General features: G+C 36.9%; 2 protein-coding genes across 3 annotated transcripts; one reads left to right on the plus strand and one right to left on the minus strand.

Moving 5' to 3' along the window:
- Positions 1-2,828: 2,828 nt before the first annotated feature.
- LOC122654439 (glycerophosphodiester phosphodiesterase GDPD6-like) lies at positions 2,829-10,524 on the minus strand. 2 transcript variants are annotated; one of them, XM_043848524.1, is made up of 8 exons: positions 10,489-10,524; positions 8,822-9,000; positions 8,081-8,264; positions 7,726-7,800; positions 5,889-5,998; positions 5,427-5,645; positions 3,815-3,970; positions 2,829-3,110 (listed from the first exon to the last, which is right to left on the minus strand). In XM_043848524.1, exons 1-8 carry the CDS (start codon positions 10,502-10,504, stop codon positions 2,871-2,873), a joined length of 1,179 nt encoding a protein of 392 aa, XP_043704459.1. In that variant the 5' UTR covers positions 10,505-10,524; the 3' UTR covers positions 2,829-2,870. The 2 variants fall into 2 exon arrangements, with proteins under 2 accessions (XP_043704459.1, XP_043704458.1); XM_043848523.1 differs by lacking the exon at positions 10,489-10,524 and adding an exon at positions 10,289-10,393.
- Positions 10,525-15,562: 5,038 nt separating this feature from the next.
- On the plus strand, positions 15,563-18,677 carry LOC122654877 (LRR receptor-like serine/threonine-protein kinase RPK2). Its single transcript, XM_043849144.1, has one exon. It carries the CDS (start codon positions 15,563-15,565, stop codon positions 18,329-18,331), a length of 2,769 nt encoding a protein of 922 aa, XP_043705079.1. The 3' UTR covers positions 18,332-18,677.
- The last annotated feature ends 3,424 nt before the right edge of the window (positions 18,678-22,101 follow it).

The raw sequence follows: 22,101 nt of genomic DNA on the forward strand, positions 1-22,101 counted from the left end.
TTAGTACTCATGCCATGTAGGTATGCAAGAAAAAAATAAAAGCAAACTTTCAAAATTGCCCCAAACTCATTTATCGTAAGTAAAATATTGTTTAAAAGTTTGCAAAGTTTCTCTTTTCACCTAATGATTTTTGTAAAGATACTCTAAAACATAGTAATATAAGAATTGACTTTAAGCTTTCATTTTGGGACTAAGTTTCCTTAGTTTCCTTCCACCCACGGAGGACGGTTCACCCACCATTCTAAGGTTCACAAATCCCTCTTAGGGTTTTTGTATGTTCCAAAATACCCTTCCGATACCCTTTCCCGCCCTCTCCCACCCTACGGTGAATGGAATCCGTGGGTGGAGGGAAACTTGGTCCTTCATTTTATACAATGTTTGAGTTTAATAGATTTTGGCTTAATAAAAAATTGTGAATGGTCACCCACAATGGAAATTAAGATCTTTTAGTGAGGTTGGGGATCGTCTCTAAACACCCACACCTAAAGAGAATGGATGAGTGACAAATGGAAATAGCAAATTAGGATTGGATGGAGAAGGGACCGAGCCATAGTTAGCATTGAAGTACCACAGTCCACAGTGGGCCCCACATTCCATGATATTGTCCACATTGTTTATGGTTCGTCTCACGGCTTTAAAACGTGTCATATGAGTGTATTAGAGTACGCAACCACGATATTGTCCAGTGCAATTACATTCTAACCTACCCGGTTTTGTTTATGAGGCTCATTTTCAGACCTAGAACGCGTCATGTCATGTGAAGATTGACAGTCATTTATATGCATATTTCATGGCTTAAGCACAACCAATGTGGGACTAAATTTCGTGGCAAAACATTCTCGCTTCCACTGCGAAATCATACCAACAGCATTCCCCACACCTTGGCTATGATACCAATGAACTATCATAATCCACGATGGACCCCACTAACATGGGCCATATGGAGGTCTCGAATTTTGGTAATCTGTTTCTTTTGTTTTCTATACCATTCTCTTTGGACTCTGACGTTAGAACTTTGTTTTCATTTTTTTTAAAAACTAATAGGAGCTTTGATTTTCTCCTACAATTAAAGTGCACTTCCCGTTATCTTTTCATGTCATTATATCTCAATCTGTCCTTTTATTTATTGGGATTTCACAATTAAAGTGTACTTACCCATCGTGGTTTGAAATAATTTTTTTTACTTTCGATAAAAAAAGGTTGGGACAATTTTGAAAGTTTGCTTTTATTTTCTTTTTATGCGACATGAGTACTAACCAACTTTGGAGATTAAGTAAATCTTTTCAAAATGAAAATTAATGGATGCACAATAAATTTAAAACCTACTTATCTTATAATGCCCGTTCTTTCTCCTCCCGTGAGTTTTTTATAGTTTCAGTTGTAAAAGGAGTCCTCTATTAGATTTTGTTTCTTATTCCTATTCTTATTAGCTCTCCAAACAGTTTTAATCTGAAGTTTTACTTATTTTTCTATTTACAAATTTGCAAGAGCCAAGACTCCTACAATTTCATGAATAGAGAGTTCATTGTCTTCTTCAATGCAGATGCTGTGAAATTTAGTGAAGGGTGGGAAACCCAACAGTGAGATTCTGGTTCGGGCGCATGGTTGGAAGCCATTGGTTAAGTTTATCCACTCTTATACTCTGTTTTCCTGCAAGTAAGTTTACTGTTTTAATTTCTCTATCAATTGACATTGTTGACCTGTGAATGAATCCCTGGTTTGAGTAATTCAAACTTCAATAATCAATTGATATATATCCATAGTATTAGTCTCTTGATTCACTGGCCTTTAAATGCCTTTACTTGCAGAGTGCTTTTGGAGTCTCCAAACTAGAGAGGATTTAAAAAATTAGTTTGCCAAAAGGAATGAAGGAGGGTTTTAGTTAGGAGTCTGTGATTGTTCGAGTTTATTTTGTTGCTTGTGGTACATATTGTTTCTACTAATCAGTAAACAGATGATGCACATGTATCTTCATACTGTTCTTGCTAATGAATTTCAAACAGTTGTAAAAGCATGCACAGGGACATACAGCCACAATCACAACCATGTGCAGCATTATGCAGCCATGCATTTATCCTCTCAAGTGCGGGGCACTGCTCAGCGCACCACACTTAAGAATCCAACCATTCACTCAATACTTGAGAGGATAAAAAGACACCACTGCCCATGTTTTTATGGTTGAATTCTTATGTGTGGTGCACTAGCAGTGCACCACACTTGAGGATGAAAATCCTGCAGCTATGTGCCGGGTTCTGAAACAAATCCCGTAGCAATTGGAGACAGTATGTAGCACCATCGGTTAACATACACATCGTCATATAGCTATGGTCCAGGGTGACCTAGGTCGACCCAACCAGATTAAATGGATAAGCCTGCTCAGTTATCAGTGTATACTAACATGGACCAAATAAGATAAAGTACAATTATGTAAGGGATTTCCTTATTGACATCCCTTATTAAGGTGTCAAATAATTTGAACCTTAATTTTTTATTTTAGTATAAATTTTTTTTTGAAAGGACAAATTCTGTCATTTCACATGTGTACTCCAAAAATGTTTAAGACAATGACATCTTTTGATAATGATATAATGATACATCCTTTCAAATATTTTGTAAACCCCTTTTTACCCCTAACCTAAAAAACTTTTAGACATAAGACAAGGGGCATGTTCTATATACACCTATAGAGGTGTCATTTAACTACTATAACCATTATGTAATCTGATGACAACGATGACAACATTGTATGATATAGAAACTTTTCTAATATTATTTCTGCCCCCACAGTATGAAAAAAACACCCACCACATTTCTCAAAATGGAAACCGAGCCAACCGTGGTTACACAAAGCAAAACCCAAATATTTACCATCATAATTTTCCATACGCTGAAACCATCACTGCAATTTTGTGCAACAGTTCAGATGCATTGCTTTCGTTCTTAGAGAGGGGAGATGTCCATTCTTGAAAATTATGAAGGCTCCCTGTGAAGTCTGTGAAGAGTCCATCAACGCCAATTTTGTTTATCCAGTAATCATATTCATCATATGGATCTTGATAAAAGTTCAAGTGCAAGGACATGTTGTCGTTCCTATAGGTATAGGGGTGCACCTGAAATAGCATCACCATTAGAACTTACCAACCAAACTCTAAAATATTCAAGCAAAGACAATTTTCATGCTTGTGGCAAAAAAGGATAATAAAGAAGTGAAGGAACAAGACACAAAGAATGGAACCAGTGATCAAAATTTCATATATGCATCAGCAACAGCCAGCAATTGGATCCTCCGAGAACAATATTTACATCTTACAAACAACCTAACTGAAATTAATGCCGTATTTACCAGCAATGATGAGTAGGACCTTTAAAGGCAATTATTTTGGATGGCAAAGATAATCTCTACCAGGTTAAGTTTGGCCTTTGGCCATCCAAGGGGTGGGGCCTAACATTAGGGTTCAGTATGCCATCACTTGCGAAGAAAGGACAAGTAAGTTACCTCCTCCCATCACCAATTTTTTCCCCTTTCCTAAATAGCATAGAATCCAATCTCATGTGCTGAAGAAAATTTTTAAAGTAACAATGGGTTCGAACAGTAACGTATGTAGAAATAACTTCATATAGCTTCTTTTTTCCATAGTTGTGGAGAAAAAAGTATGTGTCTACAATATAGGTAAGTGAAGTAGTAAAGTGTAGTTTAAAAATGACCGACTTTTAAACCACTATACTTGCACATTGCAGCCACAATTATGATCAGCAATAACCATCATCAAAATGTTGTAGGGGAACAAGTTTTTTTATGGAAATCATCACACACCTGTAGGTCATGTGCATGTGCTCTAGCAACTAAATCAGTAGGTGTCATCAAATAATTGTTTGTCACTGGGACAACTGTATCCTTCCAGGGTCCAATGCCAACGACATACTCCTTTATGAATTGAAGGTACTTATCTGAAGTGATCTCCCAATATGACTGCAAAAACAATGGCAATTCAGGAATTAGGTTTTTACTATAAAAAGGGATTGGAATGAATAAGCCAGCAGGAAGCATAGGGACAATGAATACATGAACAAGATAAAACGAACCTAAACAGGGTCAAATCAATTCAAATTTATGATTAGTTGTCATAGGTTGTGAAGCATCTCCTAGCTGACAAGAGGCCCCCTGAGGTATGGCAACCAGTCACCATATATGACGAACTCCCCAGACCTCAAACCTGATGATCTTGCCTGCCTATATTACAAATTTCAATCATTTCTCGTTTCTGCCCTTATATTTTCCAATAGTCTCCCTTTTTCTCCCCTTATATTTCTGTAATCTACCTTGACACCATGGCAGTACCTTGGCCTTCGCACCAATGCGAGAACCAAATATTATATCCCAGGCCATATTTTCCATGTATTTGTCATGAAAACCATGTTCTACCAAAAAAAAAAAAAAGTCATGAAAACCATGTTGATTGTATGATATTCTGTTTCTTCAATAATTGCTTGAGGTCTTTTTCCTAGTTAATCAAATCTATTGTACTGGCAGAGGACACCTCCACTCCCCAAAAAAGGAAAAAATGAAAAGAATTACCATGAAATAATCATTCATTGGAAGGACAAGGTAACCAAAAGAGGACTGGCAACAGTGCGTTGTGTAGCCCAAAAAGAGGGCTCAGAGTTAACCTGTGAATCAAAATTCCCCCGCTCAAATAATTCCACATTCAAATTGTAATCAAGGACACTTTGGACAGTTTTCCATACTTTCCCAATGGCAAGGAAGAAAAGAACTAGAAAGGAGTCACAATCATCTGACAGAAACAAAATTTTACCATGAGAGAGCATGGGTCCAAGTCGCCATGTCTGGGTTGTGGCATTGTGTGGCCAGAACCAGAAATTTTCTAAAACTTGGAACTGACTAGTTGCCCCAAAACCTTACAAGTGATTGTAATCCGTTTCTTTTGTTTTCTATTCCATTGCCTCCTTATAAACTTACATAGAAGACTCAAAAACAGACTCAAACACTAAAAAGGAAATACCTAAAACAATCCTTAACTAATAAGGTAACAGAAACTGACTAAGAAACTAAAACAGTTAAAGAAACAGACTCAAAACAGGTTTCAAACTAAATTAATGAAGCAAATCCCGTTTTCCTACTTTCTACCCATATTTTAGGCCTATTAAATTGGTCAATTACAAAGTAAACTCATGGGATCAAAATCCCAACACCGACATAACCCAACCCAAAGCTTATTTTCAATAAAATAAGCCATTTTGGTGACTTATCTGGCATCAGTTTGGGTTACATTAAGCAAGTTTTAGATCCAGCTATGTATCCTGAAATTTGAGATAAATTGTGGAGTACATTAATCAAAATAGTGCATCAGAAATCAGAAGTTAAAAATATAATATATCAGGAGGCCAACAAGAGGAAATTGAGTAACCTGGTTAGTGTCCTGTGTTGGTACAGTCACATTATCAATTAAGAAGATTTTGGGCAAGTCCGTCAGATTTGAAACATATATTAATGAAGTGGGAGCAAAGGACTGGATAAATGCTGGTTGTTTGAGCCAATCTTTTGACATGTATGAACCTTTGTATCCATACTTTATGAGAGTCTCCACAAACTTGTCCTCAAACCTCTTGCCATCTGCCCATTTTACCTGTTAAAAATAGCAGAGCAATGTTGCCTAAGATCTCCATTCCAATGACATAAAAATTATGATAAGAAATTTAGCTCCCCTTACAAAATTGGAGGCATTGGACTGGAATATCTAGCTTTTCATGGTTCTCATTACCAATTTCCATTCAGGAATCCCATTCAAGAACATACGTAACAGCAACTTATGTATAACCCATTGTAGACAAATGTCCCTACCCTTTTACCATAAAGGAAAATTACTTACATGCTCGTTTATCAACACTGGATTTTTAATCTCAGGATATATACCGACAACTCTCGTTGCATCCAATGCAATTGAAATGTAGTCTTCAAATGTAATAATTGAGAACTTTCCTGCATTTTAGTTGGAATGAGGAAGAAGTAAAACATTGGTACGAATATGTATTTTTGGATGCAAGGCACTTGCAAAAGAAACTTGGACCTAAGCATTTCATCACATGTTTTATAAAAAATAACCATAGGAGCTCTGCACAAGAATTAATACCCCAGTATCAAAACACTTTACATGCATATACACTGAGGGGTTTTGATCAAGATCAAGACAACATATTTAACTCGTAGAATATCCAGTAATAATGTTGTTCTTTGATTCTGTTTACAGAGGACTATTTACAAGGATTAGATTTCGGGTTGACTTTTCCGATATGAACTCCAGTACAAGTTCACTAAGAGTTTAGTATGACAAGACAAAGAGTGAATAGAGATCTCTCAAAGTTGGAATGGTATTGAATGATTCAAACAGAGATCCACTAGGTAAGCCTGTAATCCTGATGGACAAGGAAACCACATATTTATCTCATGCTAGGTCCAGTCAAATCAATTCAACCAGTATCTTCCATATCATCTACGTTAAAATACAGAAAATCCCAAAATGCATAGCAGTCAGGGCACAGGACCGGAAACAATAGTGGCATGGTCACTGAAGTGCAATAGGCTATATGAATATAAGATATCTTTACAAGGTTAAAGGTCTATCCAGTTCAAATCCAGAGATTCAGAGGCAACTTGGGAAAATCTGAGATGCTGTAAGTGGTTGAGTTGAAAACCACTGTCCTCAGCATCACCATACACAACATGGTAGAAAGGATGCCACTGTACAAGTGACAACATGTTTAACCATAGAGCCATAATATTGGGAGCTTAGCAAAGACTTTTTTTATCTTAGTTATTGGTTTCATATCAGTTCCAGTCTCTAAACCAAAACTATATGGTCATGGATATTTTGCTTCAGTACATGTTAAAAAGTAAAGTTAAATGGACTTTGTTACGATTCAAACACAAAACCCTTCATATACTTAATCCTCAAACACTAACCAGATGTAGTTCGCATGTACAAAATCCTTTTTATTAAAATGTATTTCACCATAATTTCTTTATGAGATACAGTACATACAAACATATAATCTTTATAACCAACATGAATATCTATTGAAAAGTTAGACCAAATATCTGAACGACATAACCAAGACAGCTGAAAATGAAATTTCAGTCACTGAACCTAAAACGATCACCAAAATGAAATTCACAACTAAGTCTTAGATCTCATTGACGAAGTCTCTTGTGACATAAGTTCTTAGATGTAAAACATTTGGAAACCATATCATGTATCGTGCTTTTAAAATTTTCTGAATGTCATAAATAAAAACTATTGCTTGAACACAATCATAGCAACCCATAAAACTTTGTAATGTTCTACCACATTTAACCTGTTGATAAAGACTATTGTATTTCAGCATTGAGAAAACTGTTAACAGGAGTGAGTTAACACAATTCAATTCCCCTTGTTTTATCCAGACACTATTCAAATTTAAGCTTTCATAGATATACTTCACTGTTAAATTTGTGTGTGTGTGTGTGTGTTTTTTTTTATGATTAATTCAAGTGTTAGCCTTGATAAAACAAAACAAATTTATATCTTGGAATACAAATTTACTTGCCACTTCATGACGGGCAGATAACATATGAACACCGGATGACCTAATTAAAGATCAGAACAACTTTCGCAATCAAATAAAAAATATTTAGAATGACTGGAACGTTTACACCAAAATGAAACTTACCATTGTATTGCTGATCCCGGAATGGGTACCTCTGCTTCACTCGTAATGATTTTAGTTCTTTCAGTGTGAAATCAACTGCAACATTAATCACATGTTATTCAGCTCATCCAATTCATTAGGCCCTTTTTGGTGTTTAATATTTTGCAGAAAATTATGTGGAATGGGCAAAAAGAGCAAACAACAGTTGATAAAAACACAGCAGAATGAAATTAAAAGGTACACTAGTATTCTACACACAGATAGCCAACTATATATATATATTAATATTATGTAATTAATACACAAGATGTGTTTATTATTGTAGGGAAGAAGCTTCAATATATGAAATGAAGTAGAAAGTAGCATGATTGCATACCAGTGAAAAATCCGGTTGTGTTCACTCCTAGGACCTCATAGGTCCGTTTACGATCAGCAAACTCTTTATGGCTTGCGATATCAGTAGTGTTATCAAGGGTTTCATCATGAAAGCAAATAAGGACACCATCTTTTGAAGAGAGGATATCTGTTTCTATGAAATCAGCACCTTCTTCAATAGCTCTCTGCAACAACCAAAGACTTCAGGTAACTCTTCTCTGATAGAGTAGATGAGATTACTAAAGAGAATCATTATAAACAGGCAAAGATAGTAATAATCATCCATTCAACATCTTATGTGGCAGGTTAGGTAACAATGGGGAGGGAGAGAAAGAGAGAGAGAGCCGAAGGAAAAATGAGAACATCCATTACCAATATGTTATTACTAGGGCGCTTTATGGAACAAAACAAACTTCTGATGAATAATTGGACCCTCAAATTTTCCATTTGTAACATTTCCAATCATGGATCTAACAAAGCTGTGTCTCGTCACTGCCGAGTTGGCTTCACACTTATTTTATCTCTAATAAGAGCACACTCAGTCAATAGCACAAGTTACTTCTACCCATTCACTATTCAATTGTAAGTAAGCAGTGCTGAAATCATAGTTTTCACAATAATAAGAGAAGATATGAACTCAATCACCCCCTAAAATACATACATCCAATCTTTCAGATTAAACATATAAAGAAACAATTGAGAAAAAGAAAAGGTTACATTTTCCCAATATAGAAACAAATACCATGTATGCTGCAGAAGTTTCCTCAGGAATCTCCCCATTTGAACCTCGATGTGCAATATTGTAGGGGCGGGATGTTTGTAACTGTTGTCTATCATTCACGGCCATTTTGCTCGGAAGAGGATAGAAAGGCCTTCCGAGACATCCCCCAATGAGTAATAGAAACAGAATAGGGACAAACACTGCAAAATGAAATGGATACAATGATTTTCTTCACCCTGAAAAGCACATTGCTATGTCTATTAACCAATATAACAACTATAACCAATTCCATGAAAAATATAAGAAAGGGGATCTGAGAGCCATATTGTTAGGCACAGTTCATCACTTCATAGCTATAAGCTGTCTTTCTTGAAATTGATTTATGCACTTAGTTTTAGTCTTAATCAGTGGAGTTGAATCATAAACAGCATATCCATGCATGGTGCACGGGAAGGGAAGGAGTTTCAAATCCAACTTCCATGGGTATCAAGATAGTGTAGATCGGTTCTTAACCACATGTGAACCTAGTAACCATCAGATGTAAACATTTTCTTTTTCTTGACAAACAAAATAATATCTTTGTTTTTCAATAGTGTTCTCCTTTTTATTTGATCATTAAAAATCCATTAACAAACTATTAACTTAGCCTAGGAAGTCTCATATTTCTTAGGCATCTATCTCCCTAGTGAACGGGTCCGAGCCCTGCAATAGTATGAGTGCCATGTGAATCATGTCTCAACTCTCTATCATTGTTTCATTGACTATATGTTGGTCTCTAAGAGACATCGCATTTCACCATATACAACATGTAGATTACAAAATCAGCATCTCTTATAGAATGGAATAAAATGCAGCTTCAAATCAACCATAAAATCTAAAGACAAGCATTTTTTTTTTTTTTTTTTTGGTTCAGAATGAAGAAAATACATGTGTCAACCCAGAATACTTCAATGCTGTACTAGACAAAGAAATTTATGAAAATAACACCCTGCTGGATACTGACTCATGACTATACCCGTGTAATACAACAATCATATTATCTCACCTTAGCCAAGAATTTCAAAGAACAGTGGAGAGACAATTAGCAGAATTAACCCTTCCACCAAAAAGAAGGCAATATTGAGTGAGTCCCGTGATTTCAATTGGCCATATTAACGTAAGAAGATATGCTAAATAGTTCCGCAGATAAAGCACACATCAATGTATTCAGTCATTAATGCCATAAATACAAGTGTTCAATTGATGTCCTAAAACCGTGCAATCAACAACTCAGAACTAAAATCTTAATAGTTTTCAATTATAAGCTATCTAATCATCGCAAACAATTTCCAATCCAAGAAATGAACATACGAACGCATATAAAATCTAAATAGCATCAACAAACAACAACCAGAGAGATTCTTAATTGACAACAAAAACAACAACAGCAGCAGCAGAAGCATAAATTGAACTAAAGAAACGCCTCCTTCAATCATCAAAACCACAAACCTAATATCCATCGGTAACGATAAGAAGAAAAATGACCCAAAGGGGAGGAGATCCTATCAACCAGAGAAGACGAACTAACACGAAATGCATGAATCATTGGCACCAGAAACAATGAACCAAACGGAGAAACGAAAAATGAAGATTAAAAATAGTGTTTTATCAGAAATTGAGATTCGATGAGGTAATTGCTTAATGCTTACAGAGTGGATAAGTCATCGTCTTCTCGAATTCGTTGACTACTCCTCACTTTAATCTCGCTCTCTTTCCGGAGCTTATGAAGCGCTTATACATTGCACCAATCAGTCTCGCCGGTGATGCCTTTATATATAGTCGATAAGGCCTGGACCATTAGTTTCGATCGTTTTCGTATCATATCAGGAAATAAACAAACAAATACAAGTTTTCTATAGTTCCGCAGCATCTCCACCGTTGATTGTTGTGTTAACCGCGAATCGCGCGGTAGATGATCATGTAGGAATTCATATGATAACTAACCGCAGGACAGCGGATCATATCCAAGTTGGAATATTCGGTCCCATACTCCCATGGCTTAACATATTCTTCCTCGAATCCAAGTCTTTCTTATTTATTTATTTATTTTTTTCGGGTCAAGGGGGTTGGTATTTCAATGGGGATAATTCGTGCACGTTCCATTCTCTTCTCCGATCGGCGGGTAGGAATTGGGAGACTAGATCAGGATCTGTATCACCTCCAGTCCCTGCTCGGCCCAATTCCCCAGTTCCCCTAACAAAGGGGCCTGGAATGATCACCCTACCCCTGCCTAAATACTCTACCCAGGTGGGGTTCACTACCCCCTATTAGAAGAACTGGGAACTGGGCTAGGCAGGGAACTAGAGGAGATAATTTTCCAATTGGATCATGTCCTTGTACAAGTATCGTCCAAGGTCCTCTAGGGCCACTCACTGACTCACATGGAATCCACTCTTCATGCGGATCCCACAGTGGATTCCATATGACTGGCCCTAGAGCACCTTGGACTGTACTTGTACAAGGACACAATCCGGTCTCGGGAATGAAAATCGAGAGAGTATTTTGGAATATACTAAAATCCTAGGATGGTGGGTGAACCGTCCTCTATGGATGGAGAAAAATTTTATCCTGAAATATAAGAATATATTAAAAAAAAAAGGGGAAGAAAAGATTCCACCACAACCCTCATTCGAAGTGGACCACATAATGATTCCATTTGGTTGCAAAGAGAAAGGAAATTTTCAACATAAAAAAGAAACTTTTGTATTTATTATCCCACGTGTTTAAGTCATTAAATCAAAATCATTCTTTATTTGGTCATTAATTTTCATTTTACTTTGCATCTAAATTTATTGAATTTAAAAAGTAAATTAAAAATTACATCTAAAAAATATAACTACTAAATATAGTAATACTTCCCTTCCCTTTAACTCTCCTTGTAGCCAAATGGAGCCTAAGTTTTTTGCCACATGGAAAAAACCATCTTGCAGCCAAATGGAGATTACGCTTTTTGGCCACGTTAAATGAATAGTTGGAAAACCATGTTTTGACTCGAACGAGTCATATGAGTCAAGTTAAAAAAAACATGAAACCCAGTAAGGAGTCATGAAGCCTCACCCACGTTTAGAAATTGACCAGATCAGGTTTGAATCAGTTCGAGTTCTTATTGACTTGGTTTATTTGCTCGTCATATGAAATTCATCAAGTCTGATTTCTTTTATTGGGCCATATACAATTCATAAACCATAATTTTTGTCTACAACTAAAGAAAACTCTAAATTTTTTATTTTTTGTCTTCAGCATTAGTCTTTTTTTTTTCTTCTAACATGTAAAGCAACCATAGCTTCAATCCTTCATCACTCGAAAAAGGAAACAAAGGAAGATATTAGAAAAAAAATAATAATAAAAAATAAAACATGATTCATCCTAATCAGGTTTGACTCGTCCGACTTACCAAGTTACCAAGTTTTGAATAGAGCAAGTCAAGTCAAAAACCTTATTTTCAATTTAATGGTGAAAATATGATTTAAAAATCACCATGATTTGAAAAAGCAAGTCGAATAAAAAACCTGATGTTTCAGTAATGGGTGAAAAAGTGATTTGAAAATTCTAACCATTAGATTTTAAGAAATTATTTGAATTCATTAATCACTAAATTTCATTGTAATCCTTAGGTTCCAGATGATAGTTATTAGAGGAGGAGGGTGTGTTGTTTTACTTCTGGACGATGGCATGCCTCAAAGCTCAAACCCACTTACTTAGAAAAAATTCTTTATTTATCACGAGTGTAGAACATATCTATTTATGTTTCGTTCTCATTAATAGATAAAGCACGTTTCTTCCAAGTCATCTCTTGGTTTTGAAACGAAATTCAAATCATCTCCTGGTTTTTTGAAAATACTTATTCGTCCCCCTCCACAGGTGTTAGTCTGCTGTTAGTTATTGATGTGAAATGACTATTATCTTTATACTAAAACGTTACAATTAAATTTACAATACTACCCTTCAAAATCTATGTTTAGATGTCAAGGGTAGTTTAGAGATTTCATATAACAGCATAAAACTAACAGTAGGGACTAATTTGTCATATTGGTGTCTAATACAATGGGTGATTTGAGTATTTTCAAAAATCAGGAGGTGATTTGAATTTCATTTGAAAATCAAGGGGTGACATGTAATTTACTCAAATATTTATGACTCAGAAATACTAATTTGGAACATAAACATAGCCGCACACACTCTTGTGACTATTCTTTTACACAAGTACCTTGTAAGCCTCTTATAAAATTTTGTTAGTAGATTGGAGATTACGGACGTACCGATGCTCCAAATTTTACTATCAAATGAGCCCATAGCAATAAAGGGTCAACTCCTAATCATAAATACAGAAAAAGGCTACTCATAATCTCATATATGGACTTGTAGAAGGAAGCTTAATTGCACAAAGGGAAAAAGAACGTTGTCTGGTTGCATAGCGTACGCTAGTGCCTCCTTGTGTCTCTCTCCTCTCTTCTTATGAAATGACATATCTAGAGAATTAGACACAGAAAAGCACTAACGTACACTACACAGTCAGGCAAGGAACTTAATCCCCTATACAAAATACAATGGGAGGACGGGTTGTTGGTATTAAATGATCCAAAATGACATTCTAATTATGGTACTTCCGAACATATTTTAAAGACACATTTCCATGCATTGATGCATATTTATTAATGGAAGGGGGATTGCTCTCAAGCTGTGTGGCTAATGCAATTTGCAACAACACGAGTTGAGAGCCAATGAGAACACATGGGGCATCCAATAGGGATGAGATTTTTTATTCCATGGGATGCCGGCGGTCATTTCGATTTCCTGTCTAGAGGTAGGCAGTTAGGCACCATGCAGCCTGGCAAACCATCCTTTACCTTCATTAATTTATTGGGTTTTTTTTTTTGTGGACTTGTGTTGATGTTCTATCTTTACATCCAATCACTGCTTTTTTAGAAAAGGAAATGGAAACAAGGAGACAACTCCGTCTACACATCCTTTATATTTTCCTTTTCATCCCTCTTGCTATCTAGCAATAGAAATAGAAATAGTATATGCATATGAAAATAAATTATTTCATCAGAAAATAGTTCTCTTCTATAAAATTTGTACATGACATGGAAAATTTCACTTTCTATTTGCAATTGAAGTGTATTTGAGTCTGTGTGAGTTACAATGAGTCAAGGTGAGTATGACCGAGTCCGATCAATTCTTGATCATTTTGAACCGATTTGAATCAAAATAAATGGAGACTTTAAACCTTGAATGGAGGTCATTTTATTTTGAACTCCTACTACATTTTTTTTTTTAATCTTAGAAGATGGATTTGTTTTGAACCCCAATTACATTTTTGGATTGCTAAAATAAATAAACTTTTAGAAAAGGAAATGGAAACATGGATTCACAATCCCATCTACCCAATCAACCTCTATATTGTCTTTTTTCTTCTGTTTTGTAATAAAATTGTTATATGTATTAAAATGAAATTCTACGAAAATAAATTCTTCATAAGAAAATAGTTATCTTTTTCGTACATGACACGGAGCAAAAAACTTCTCTTTCTATTTATAATTGAAGTATACTGAGTCTGGCCAAGTTACACTGAGTCTAGGTGAGTTTGGCTGAGTTTGATCGATTCCTGACTAATTCTAGAATGATTTGAATCGAAATCAATGGAAACCAATCCTGCAATTGATTTGAGTTTCTAAACTTTGATATAGAAATCATTTTTATTTTGAACTCCAACTACATTTTTTTATCCTGAAAAATGGACTTTTTCTTTTTTGAATCCCAACTATTTTTTTCCCCTAAAGATCATCAAAAGATATATTAATAAATACGAAAAGGATATATACAAACTTAACATCTATGCATCGATGCCTAGACAAGATACAAATTAAAGATTGTAGTTTATCGCTCCACCTATGGACCTATGGCAGAGCCATCAACAGAGCACCAAGACAAACTCTTTGAATTAAGGATCCACCTTCGGCATGGTCTTCAGTAGAATACTTAGACAAAGACAGAAAATAAAAATAGACCACTCAAGATGGAAATCTATAGCGATAACTATCCCGATAATCCCATATTACTATTATTATTATTATTGATGAAACTGATAGTCCCATATTATGTCATGTGAAATAAAGCTTGGATTTTGTTCCCAAAAATTAGAATTTTGAAGCTTTGCCCTTTTCTTAGATAAGGCATCGGCTATTGCATTCCCTTCTCTATAATAGTGTGTGATCTTCCAATTAATTGATGATTGATACAGGATAAAATAAATCCATTGTTGCCTAAAGAACCATGGGATGAATTTGTTTTGAACTCCAACCACATTTGATTTATTATTAAAATAAAAACTATGATTTTTAAAAAAGGAAATGAAAACATGGTTTCGAAACCCGTATACGCATCCTCTGCATTGTCCATTTCCTTCCGTCTTGTAATAGATGTCTTATATGTATACGAAAATAAATTCTTCATAGGAACATAGTTATCTCTTTGATGAGAATTTGTACATGACATGGGAGAAACCTCTCTTTCAATTTATAATAGAAGTGTTTGAGTCTGGCCAAGTTACAACAAATCAAGGTGAGTGTAGCCGAGTCCAATCGATTCCCAATTGATTCTAGAACAATTTGTATCAGAATCAATGGAGACCAATCTTACATCCAATCCTGAGCTTTTAAACCTTGAATGGAGATCATTTTATTTTGAACTCCAACTACATTTTTTTTTTAATCTTGGAAGATGGATTCATACTCCACTTCGCTAAGGTGTTTGTTGGAAGATAAAATACCTAATAACAAAATTTGTGTTAAGCCATTTGTAACTAGTAGAATTGGTGGTAATGCTCTATCAGCAAACAACTGTCAAAATCTCGAACATCTCGAGTTTTCAGGGAATTTCTTGGTTGGTAGCATTCCACGGAGTTTGGGGAAATGTTCTCAGCTGAAGTCTCTGCTTTTGTTTTCTAATATGTTGGAAGAGGTAATTCCTCCCGAATTTGGTCGGCTTCAGATGCTGGAAGTGTTGGATGTGTCAAGGAACAGCCTCAGTGGTCCTATTCCTTCTGAGCTTGGAGGTTGCTATGAACTGACAGTCCTTGTTCTCAAGAATCTATATGATCCACTGCCTGCTGCTCAGGATTCAAAAGAGGGCTCCTTGATGGGTGATGATGATTACAATTATTTCCAAGGGTTCATTCCTGCGGAGATTGCCAGCCTTCCAAAGCTCAGGATATTTTGGGCACCAAGAGCAACTCTTGAGGATAAGATTCCAGTCGACTGGGGTGCTTGTGACAGTTTGGAAATGGTTAACTTGGCTCAAAATCTCTTCACTGAAGTAATTCCACTGGCGTTTGGACGCTGCAAGAATATGCATTTTCTTGACTTGAGCTCGAACTTGCTGACCGGGGAGCTGGATGAGAATCTCCAGGTTCCTTGTATGGATGTTTTTGATGCAAGTGGAAATCTCTTGACGGGTTCCATTCCTACATTTACTTATGGTAGCATTTGTCCTGGTATACCCTCCTTGAATCCTTATTTTGGCCAGGCTTACAGCCCGTCCATTGCATATTCATCATTTTTCACACGCAAAACACGTTCTAGAATCCCTGTTACATCTCTTGGAGCCAGTGGCAGTAGTCTTGTGATTTTTCACAATTTTAGTGGGAATAACTTCACTGGTTTCCTCCCATCTTTGCCAATTTCACCTGGAAGATTAGGGAAACAGACCCTTTATGCATTTCTTGCTGGCGGAAACAAGCTCAGTGGGTCATTTCCAGGGAATTTATTTGAGAAATGTGATGGTTTGGGTGCAATGATTGTCAATGTTAGTAACAACAGACTTTCTGGTGAGATTCCAGTGGAGATTGGTACAATGTGCAGATCACTTAGGCTCTTGGATGCTTCGTGGAACATGGTTACTGGATCAATGCCAGATTCTTTTGGGGATCTGGACTCTCTAGTCATTCTTGATTTGAGTTGGAACAAACTGCAGGGTAAGATTCCAGTAAGTCTTGGTCACTTAAAGAGCCTAAATTCTCTCTCTTTGGCTGGGAACAACCTAACTGGCAGCATCCCTTCCAGCTTTGGGGAGTTAAGCTCCCTAGAACTGTTGGAGCTTTCTTCGAATTCTCTCTCCGGCGAAATCCCGAAAGATCTTGTGAACTTGAGGAAACTGAAAGTTCTCCTGCTCAATAACAATAAATTCGAAGGTCAGATTCCTTCTGGGTTGGCTAACGTGACATCAATCTATCAATTCAACGTGTCATTCAATAATTTGTCTGGACCGCTCCCATTGAATGTTAATCTGATGAAGTGCAACAGTGTTATTGGGAATCCTTATCTGCAGTCTTGTCATTTGTTTTCACCATCAGCACCAGATGCGGATCTGCAGATGATAAATGGGAATCCACAAAATTATGCAGCTTCTCCATCTGAAAGCCCCCCCCAGGGAAGTGGGAATAGTGGATTTAATTCTATTGAGATTGCATCAATAACGTCTGCATCGGCCATTGTTTCCGTTCTTCTTGCTCTTGTTGTTCTCTTTCTTTACACAAGAAAATGTGTGCCAAAGTCCAGAGTTCCGGGTTCAGGAAGAAAGGAGGTCACCATTTTTAATGACATTGGGGTTCCACTCACATTTGAAACTGTTGTGCGTGCAACGGGCAGTTTCAATGCAAGCAACTGCATTGGGAATGGAGGTTTTGGTGCTACCTACAAGGCTGAGATCTCTCCTGGAGTTCTAGTTGCGATAAAGAGGCTCTCGGTTGGGCGATTCCAAGGTGTTCAACAGTTTCATGCTGAGATCAAGACCCTCGGGAGGATGCGGCATCAGAATCTTGTGACCTTGATAGGTTACCATGCCAGTGAGACGGAGATGTTTCTGATATACAATTACTTGCCTGGAGGTAATTTGGAAAAATTCATCCAGGAAAGGTCTAAGAGGGCTGTAGATTGGAGGATACTTCACAAGATTGCTTTGGATGTAGCCAGGGCACTTGCATATCTACACGATCAATGTGTTCCAAGAGTTCTCCACCGTGATGTCAAGCCAAGCAATATATTGTTGGATAATGAGTACAATGCATATTTGTCGGATTTTGGATTAGCAAGACTTCTGGGGACCTCTGAAACTCATGCAACTACTGGTGTGGCAGGAACATTTGGGTATGTGGCTCCAGAGTATGCGATGACTTGCCGTGTTTCAGACAAGGCTGATGTGTACAGCTATGGTGTTGTGCTACTGGAGTTGCTGTCAGATAAAAAAGCATTGGATCCTTCATTTTCTCCATATGGTAATGGTTTCAATATCGTTGCCTGGGCTTGTATGTTGCTAAGACAGGGTAGGGCAAAGGAGTTCTTCACTGAAGGGCTATGGGATGTAGGCCCTCATGATAATTTGATAGAGACACTACACTTGGCCGTCATGTGTACAGTTGACTCCCTCTCAATCAGGCCTACGATGAAGCAGGTCGTGCAACGGTTGAAGCAACTTCAACCTCCTCCATGTTAGCTGATAGCTCTCCGGTGAAGTCACTATTTGATTTAACTGATCAAGATGTTCAGTTCAACTTGTACAAGGTATCTGAGATTTGTGCTCGTATGCACAATCCCCTTTTTAGGGGCATCCCTCATATTGGGTTCTGAGTTGTAGTTATCCTGCTTGTAATATATTTCCGCAGCCATTTTTGGATGTCTCTTTCCAGTTCCCATGGGAGGGGTGGGGGGGACTCACTGAGATGAATCTGCAGAAGAATGCGGATGTCTGTCTTCTGATTTGGATCAAATTTTCGGAATACAACATGTACTTCAGTTTCTTTTGGCAGTTGAATAACAGTAGAAAAAGAGGTATCATCCAAGGATTTTTGTTAACTGTTAGCCTGTTTCTGTAACTGTTTGTGACAATTTTTTTTTTTGGTATTTGTAACTATTTTTAGAGGAAATTGATCTATTAACTTCCGTTACCATTTTTTGTGGTGGATGGTGGGCACACTTAAAATGTATTTTATTAGTTATCAGAATTTCTTTCTTCTTTCTTTCTCTTGTTTTTTTTAAGTGAAAATGAAAGACAAATATATGTTGTTCTGTGCTCCTAATTACAGGTTGTTCTCGTTATTCATTTGAGAAAAGTAGCTTTTTGGGTTGACATTTGAGGCTACGAGACTCTAAAACGGGATTGGGACCCCAATAGTTCATTGGGTTCCATGGGAAAAAACTAGAGTTCTTGATTTGATGCTATTTTCAATCATCAAAACTGCTTGCACTATATTTTTAATGGGCAGGGCATTGCTGCCAGGTCGTCTGGCTGGTGAAATGACCACCCCGCCCTGTGAGCCCACCCCTGTTGGATGCCTGTTTGCATTGGTGGGATGATGTGTCCAATTTGAACTGTTTGTAAACGTTGCAGCTCTGAGGTTATGGCGACTGGCCAGATTCAGTTGCCCAAGGGGTCATGATCTTATGCTCTTCTTCTCTCAACTGTTGATGGCTAGGCCGACCTTCAACAAGGAGAGAGGTACGCTCTTTGTCGTGTATTCACTTGCAGGATTTTGCATTTCTTTCTGAAACAAAAACCCAGTTTTCCAATCTCAACCTTTAATCGTCAACTTCACCTTGAACATTTTGTTTCTGCTACAGCAATGGATTCTGCAGGGGGGTTACTTCTTTTCTGGTCTGAGAGCTTTCAGGCTGACGTCCTATGGAGAAGTAATTGGTGCTTTCATGCTTCTATCTCCTCTGCAACTGATGCAAGTCCTTGACTTCTTACTGTTGTATATTTAAGTACTAATCCCTTAGTTCGTGCATCTTAGTTTCATACCCTCCATCAGCTGGGGGCTCATTCTCTGATTTACCATGGTTGCTTGTTGGAGATTGGAATGCATGTCTTTCCTCATCTGAGAAATGTGGTGGCAGACTGGCAGGCCATTTAGTCACACTTAGAATTCTTCTTTTGTGAATTTCATGAACTGTGCTGGTCTTCACGATCTTAATGTTTTTAATCCGCCTTTTACATGGATCAATCAACGTTCTGAACTTCAGCGGATTGGAAGAGTGATCAAAGGTTGATGCATGCAAGTGTTGAACAGTAGTATGTGGATTGTTAAACGATCTACTCTCTCCTCTTACTCCTGAATACTGTGGGTACAGAACAACAGATTTGAGGCTTCCAACCCATTTTTCTTTGAAGCATTCTGCACAATGGAAGACCTCCTTTTATGATGTAGTTTGCTCTTGGAATATATCTATATCTGGCTCTCACTCGTATCGTATAAATTGTTAAGATATGTACCATGATAGGTGCAGTTGAGTTTTTGGTTTTTAGTAAGAGTAAGCAGTTAGTAGTTACAGGCTTTCCTATCTTTAGTTTACTATTTAGACTATGTCTATGTTTCCTATTCAGACTATGCTATGCTTGTAAGTTATTCAGATTATAAATCAAGGGGGAATCTATCGTGGCTTTACAATTATTCCATCATCTCTCTCAGCTCTCTTCTTCTTCACAGGTTTTGATTATCAAGGTTTAAATTTGGGGAAAATTTCTTAGATCCTTCAAATAAGAATGGAAATTACAAGATAAATAGGTTTCAAATTTGTTTTAGATCTACTACTTTCCATTTTGAAAAGATTTACTTAATCCCTAAAGTTGATTAGTACTCATGCCATGTAGGTATGCAAGAAAAAAAAAAAAGCAAACTTTCAAAATTGCCCCAAACTCATTTATCGTAAGTAAAATATTGTTTAAAAGTTTGCAAAGTTTCTCTTTTCACCTAATGATTTTTGTAAAGATACTCTAAAAAATAGTAATATAAGAATTGACTTTAAGCTTTCATTTTGGGACTAAGTTTCCTTAGTTTCCTTCCACCCACGGAGGACGGTTCACCCACCATTCTAATGTTCACAAATCCCTCTTAGGGTTTTAGTATGTTCCAAAATACCCTCCCGATATCCTTTCCCGCCCTCTCCCACCCTACGGTGAATGGAATTCGTGGGTGGAGGGAAACTTGGTCCTTCATTTTATACAATGTTTGAGTTTAATAGATTTTGGCTTAATAAAAAATTGTGAATGGTCACCCACAATGGAAATTAAGATCTTTTAGTGAGGTTGGGGATCGTCTCTAAACACCCACACCTAAAGAGAATGGATGAGTGACAAATGGAAATAGCAAATTAGGATTGGATGGAGAAGGGACCGAGCCATAGTTAGCATTGAAGTACCACAGTCCACAGTGGGCCCCACATTCCATGATATTGTCCACATTGTTTATGGTTCGTCTCACGGCTTTAAAACGTGTCATATGAGTGTATTAGAGTACGCAACCACGATATTGTCCAGTGCAATTACATTCTAACCTACCCGGTTTTGTTTATGAGGCCCATTTTCAGACCTAGAACGCGTCATGTCATGTGAAGATTGACAGTCATTTATATGGATATTTCATGGCTTAAGCACAACCAATGTGGGACTAAATTTCGTGGCAAAACATTCTCGCTTCCACTGCGAAATCATACCAACAGCATTCCCCACACCTTGGCTATGATACCAATGAACTATCATAATCCACGATGGACCCCACTAACATGGGCCATATGGAGGTCTCGAATTTTGGTAATCTGTTTCTTTTGTTTTCTATACCATTCTCTTTGGACTCTGACGTTAGAACTTTGTTTTCATTTTTTTTAAAAACTAATAGGAGCTTTGATTTTCTCCTACAATTAAAGTGCACTTCCCGTTATCTTTTCATGTCATTATATCTCAATCTGTCCTTTTATTTATTGGGATTTCACAATTAAAGTGTACTTACCCATCGTGGTTTGAAATAATTTTTTTTACTTTCGATAAAAAAAGGTTGGGACAATTTTGAAAGTTTGCTTTTATTTTCTTTTTATGCGACATGAGTACTAACCAACTTTGGGGATTAAATAAATCTTTTCAAAATGAAAATTAATGGATGCACAATAAATTTAAAACCTACTTATCTTATAATGCCCGTTCTTTCTCCTCCCGTGAGTTTTTTATAGTTTCAGTTGTAAAAGGAGTCCTCTATTAGATTTTGTTTCTTATTCCTATTCTTATTAGCTCTCCAAACAGTTTTAATCTGAAGTTTTACTTATTTTTCTATTTACAAACTTGCAAGAGCCAAGACTCCTACAATTTCATGAATAGAGAGTTCATTGTCTTCTTCAATGCAGATGCTGTGAAATTTAGTGAAGGGTGGGAAACCCAACAGTGAGATTCTGGTTCGGGCGCATGGTTGGAAGCCATTGGTTAAGTTTATCCACTCT

Source organism: Telopea speciosissima, chromosome 3 (genome assembly GCF_018873765.1).
Source record: "Telopea speciosissima isolate NSW1024214 ecotype Mountain lineage chromosome 3, Tspe_v1, whole genome shotgun sequence".
Classification (NCBI taxonomy): domain Eukaryota; kingdom Viridiplantae; phylum Streptophyta; class Magnoliopsida; order Proteales; family Proteaceae; genus Telopea; species Telopea speciosissima.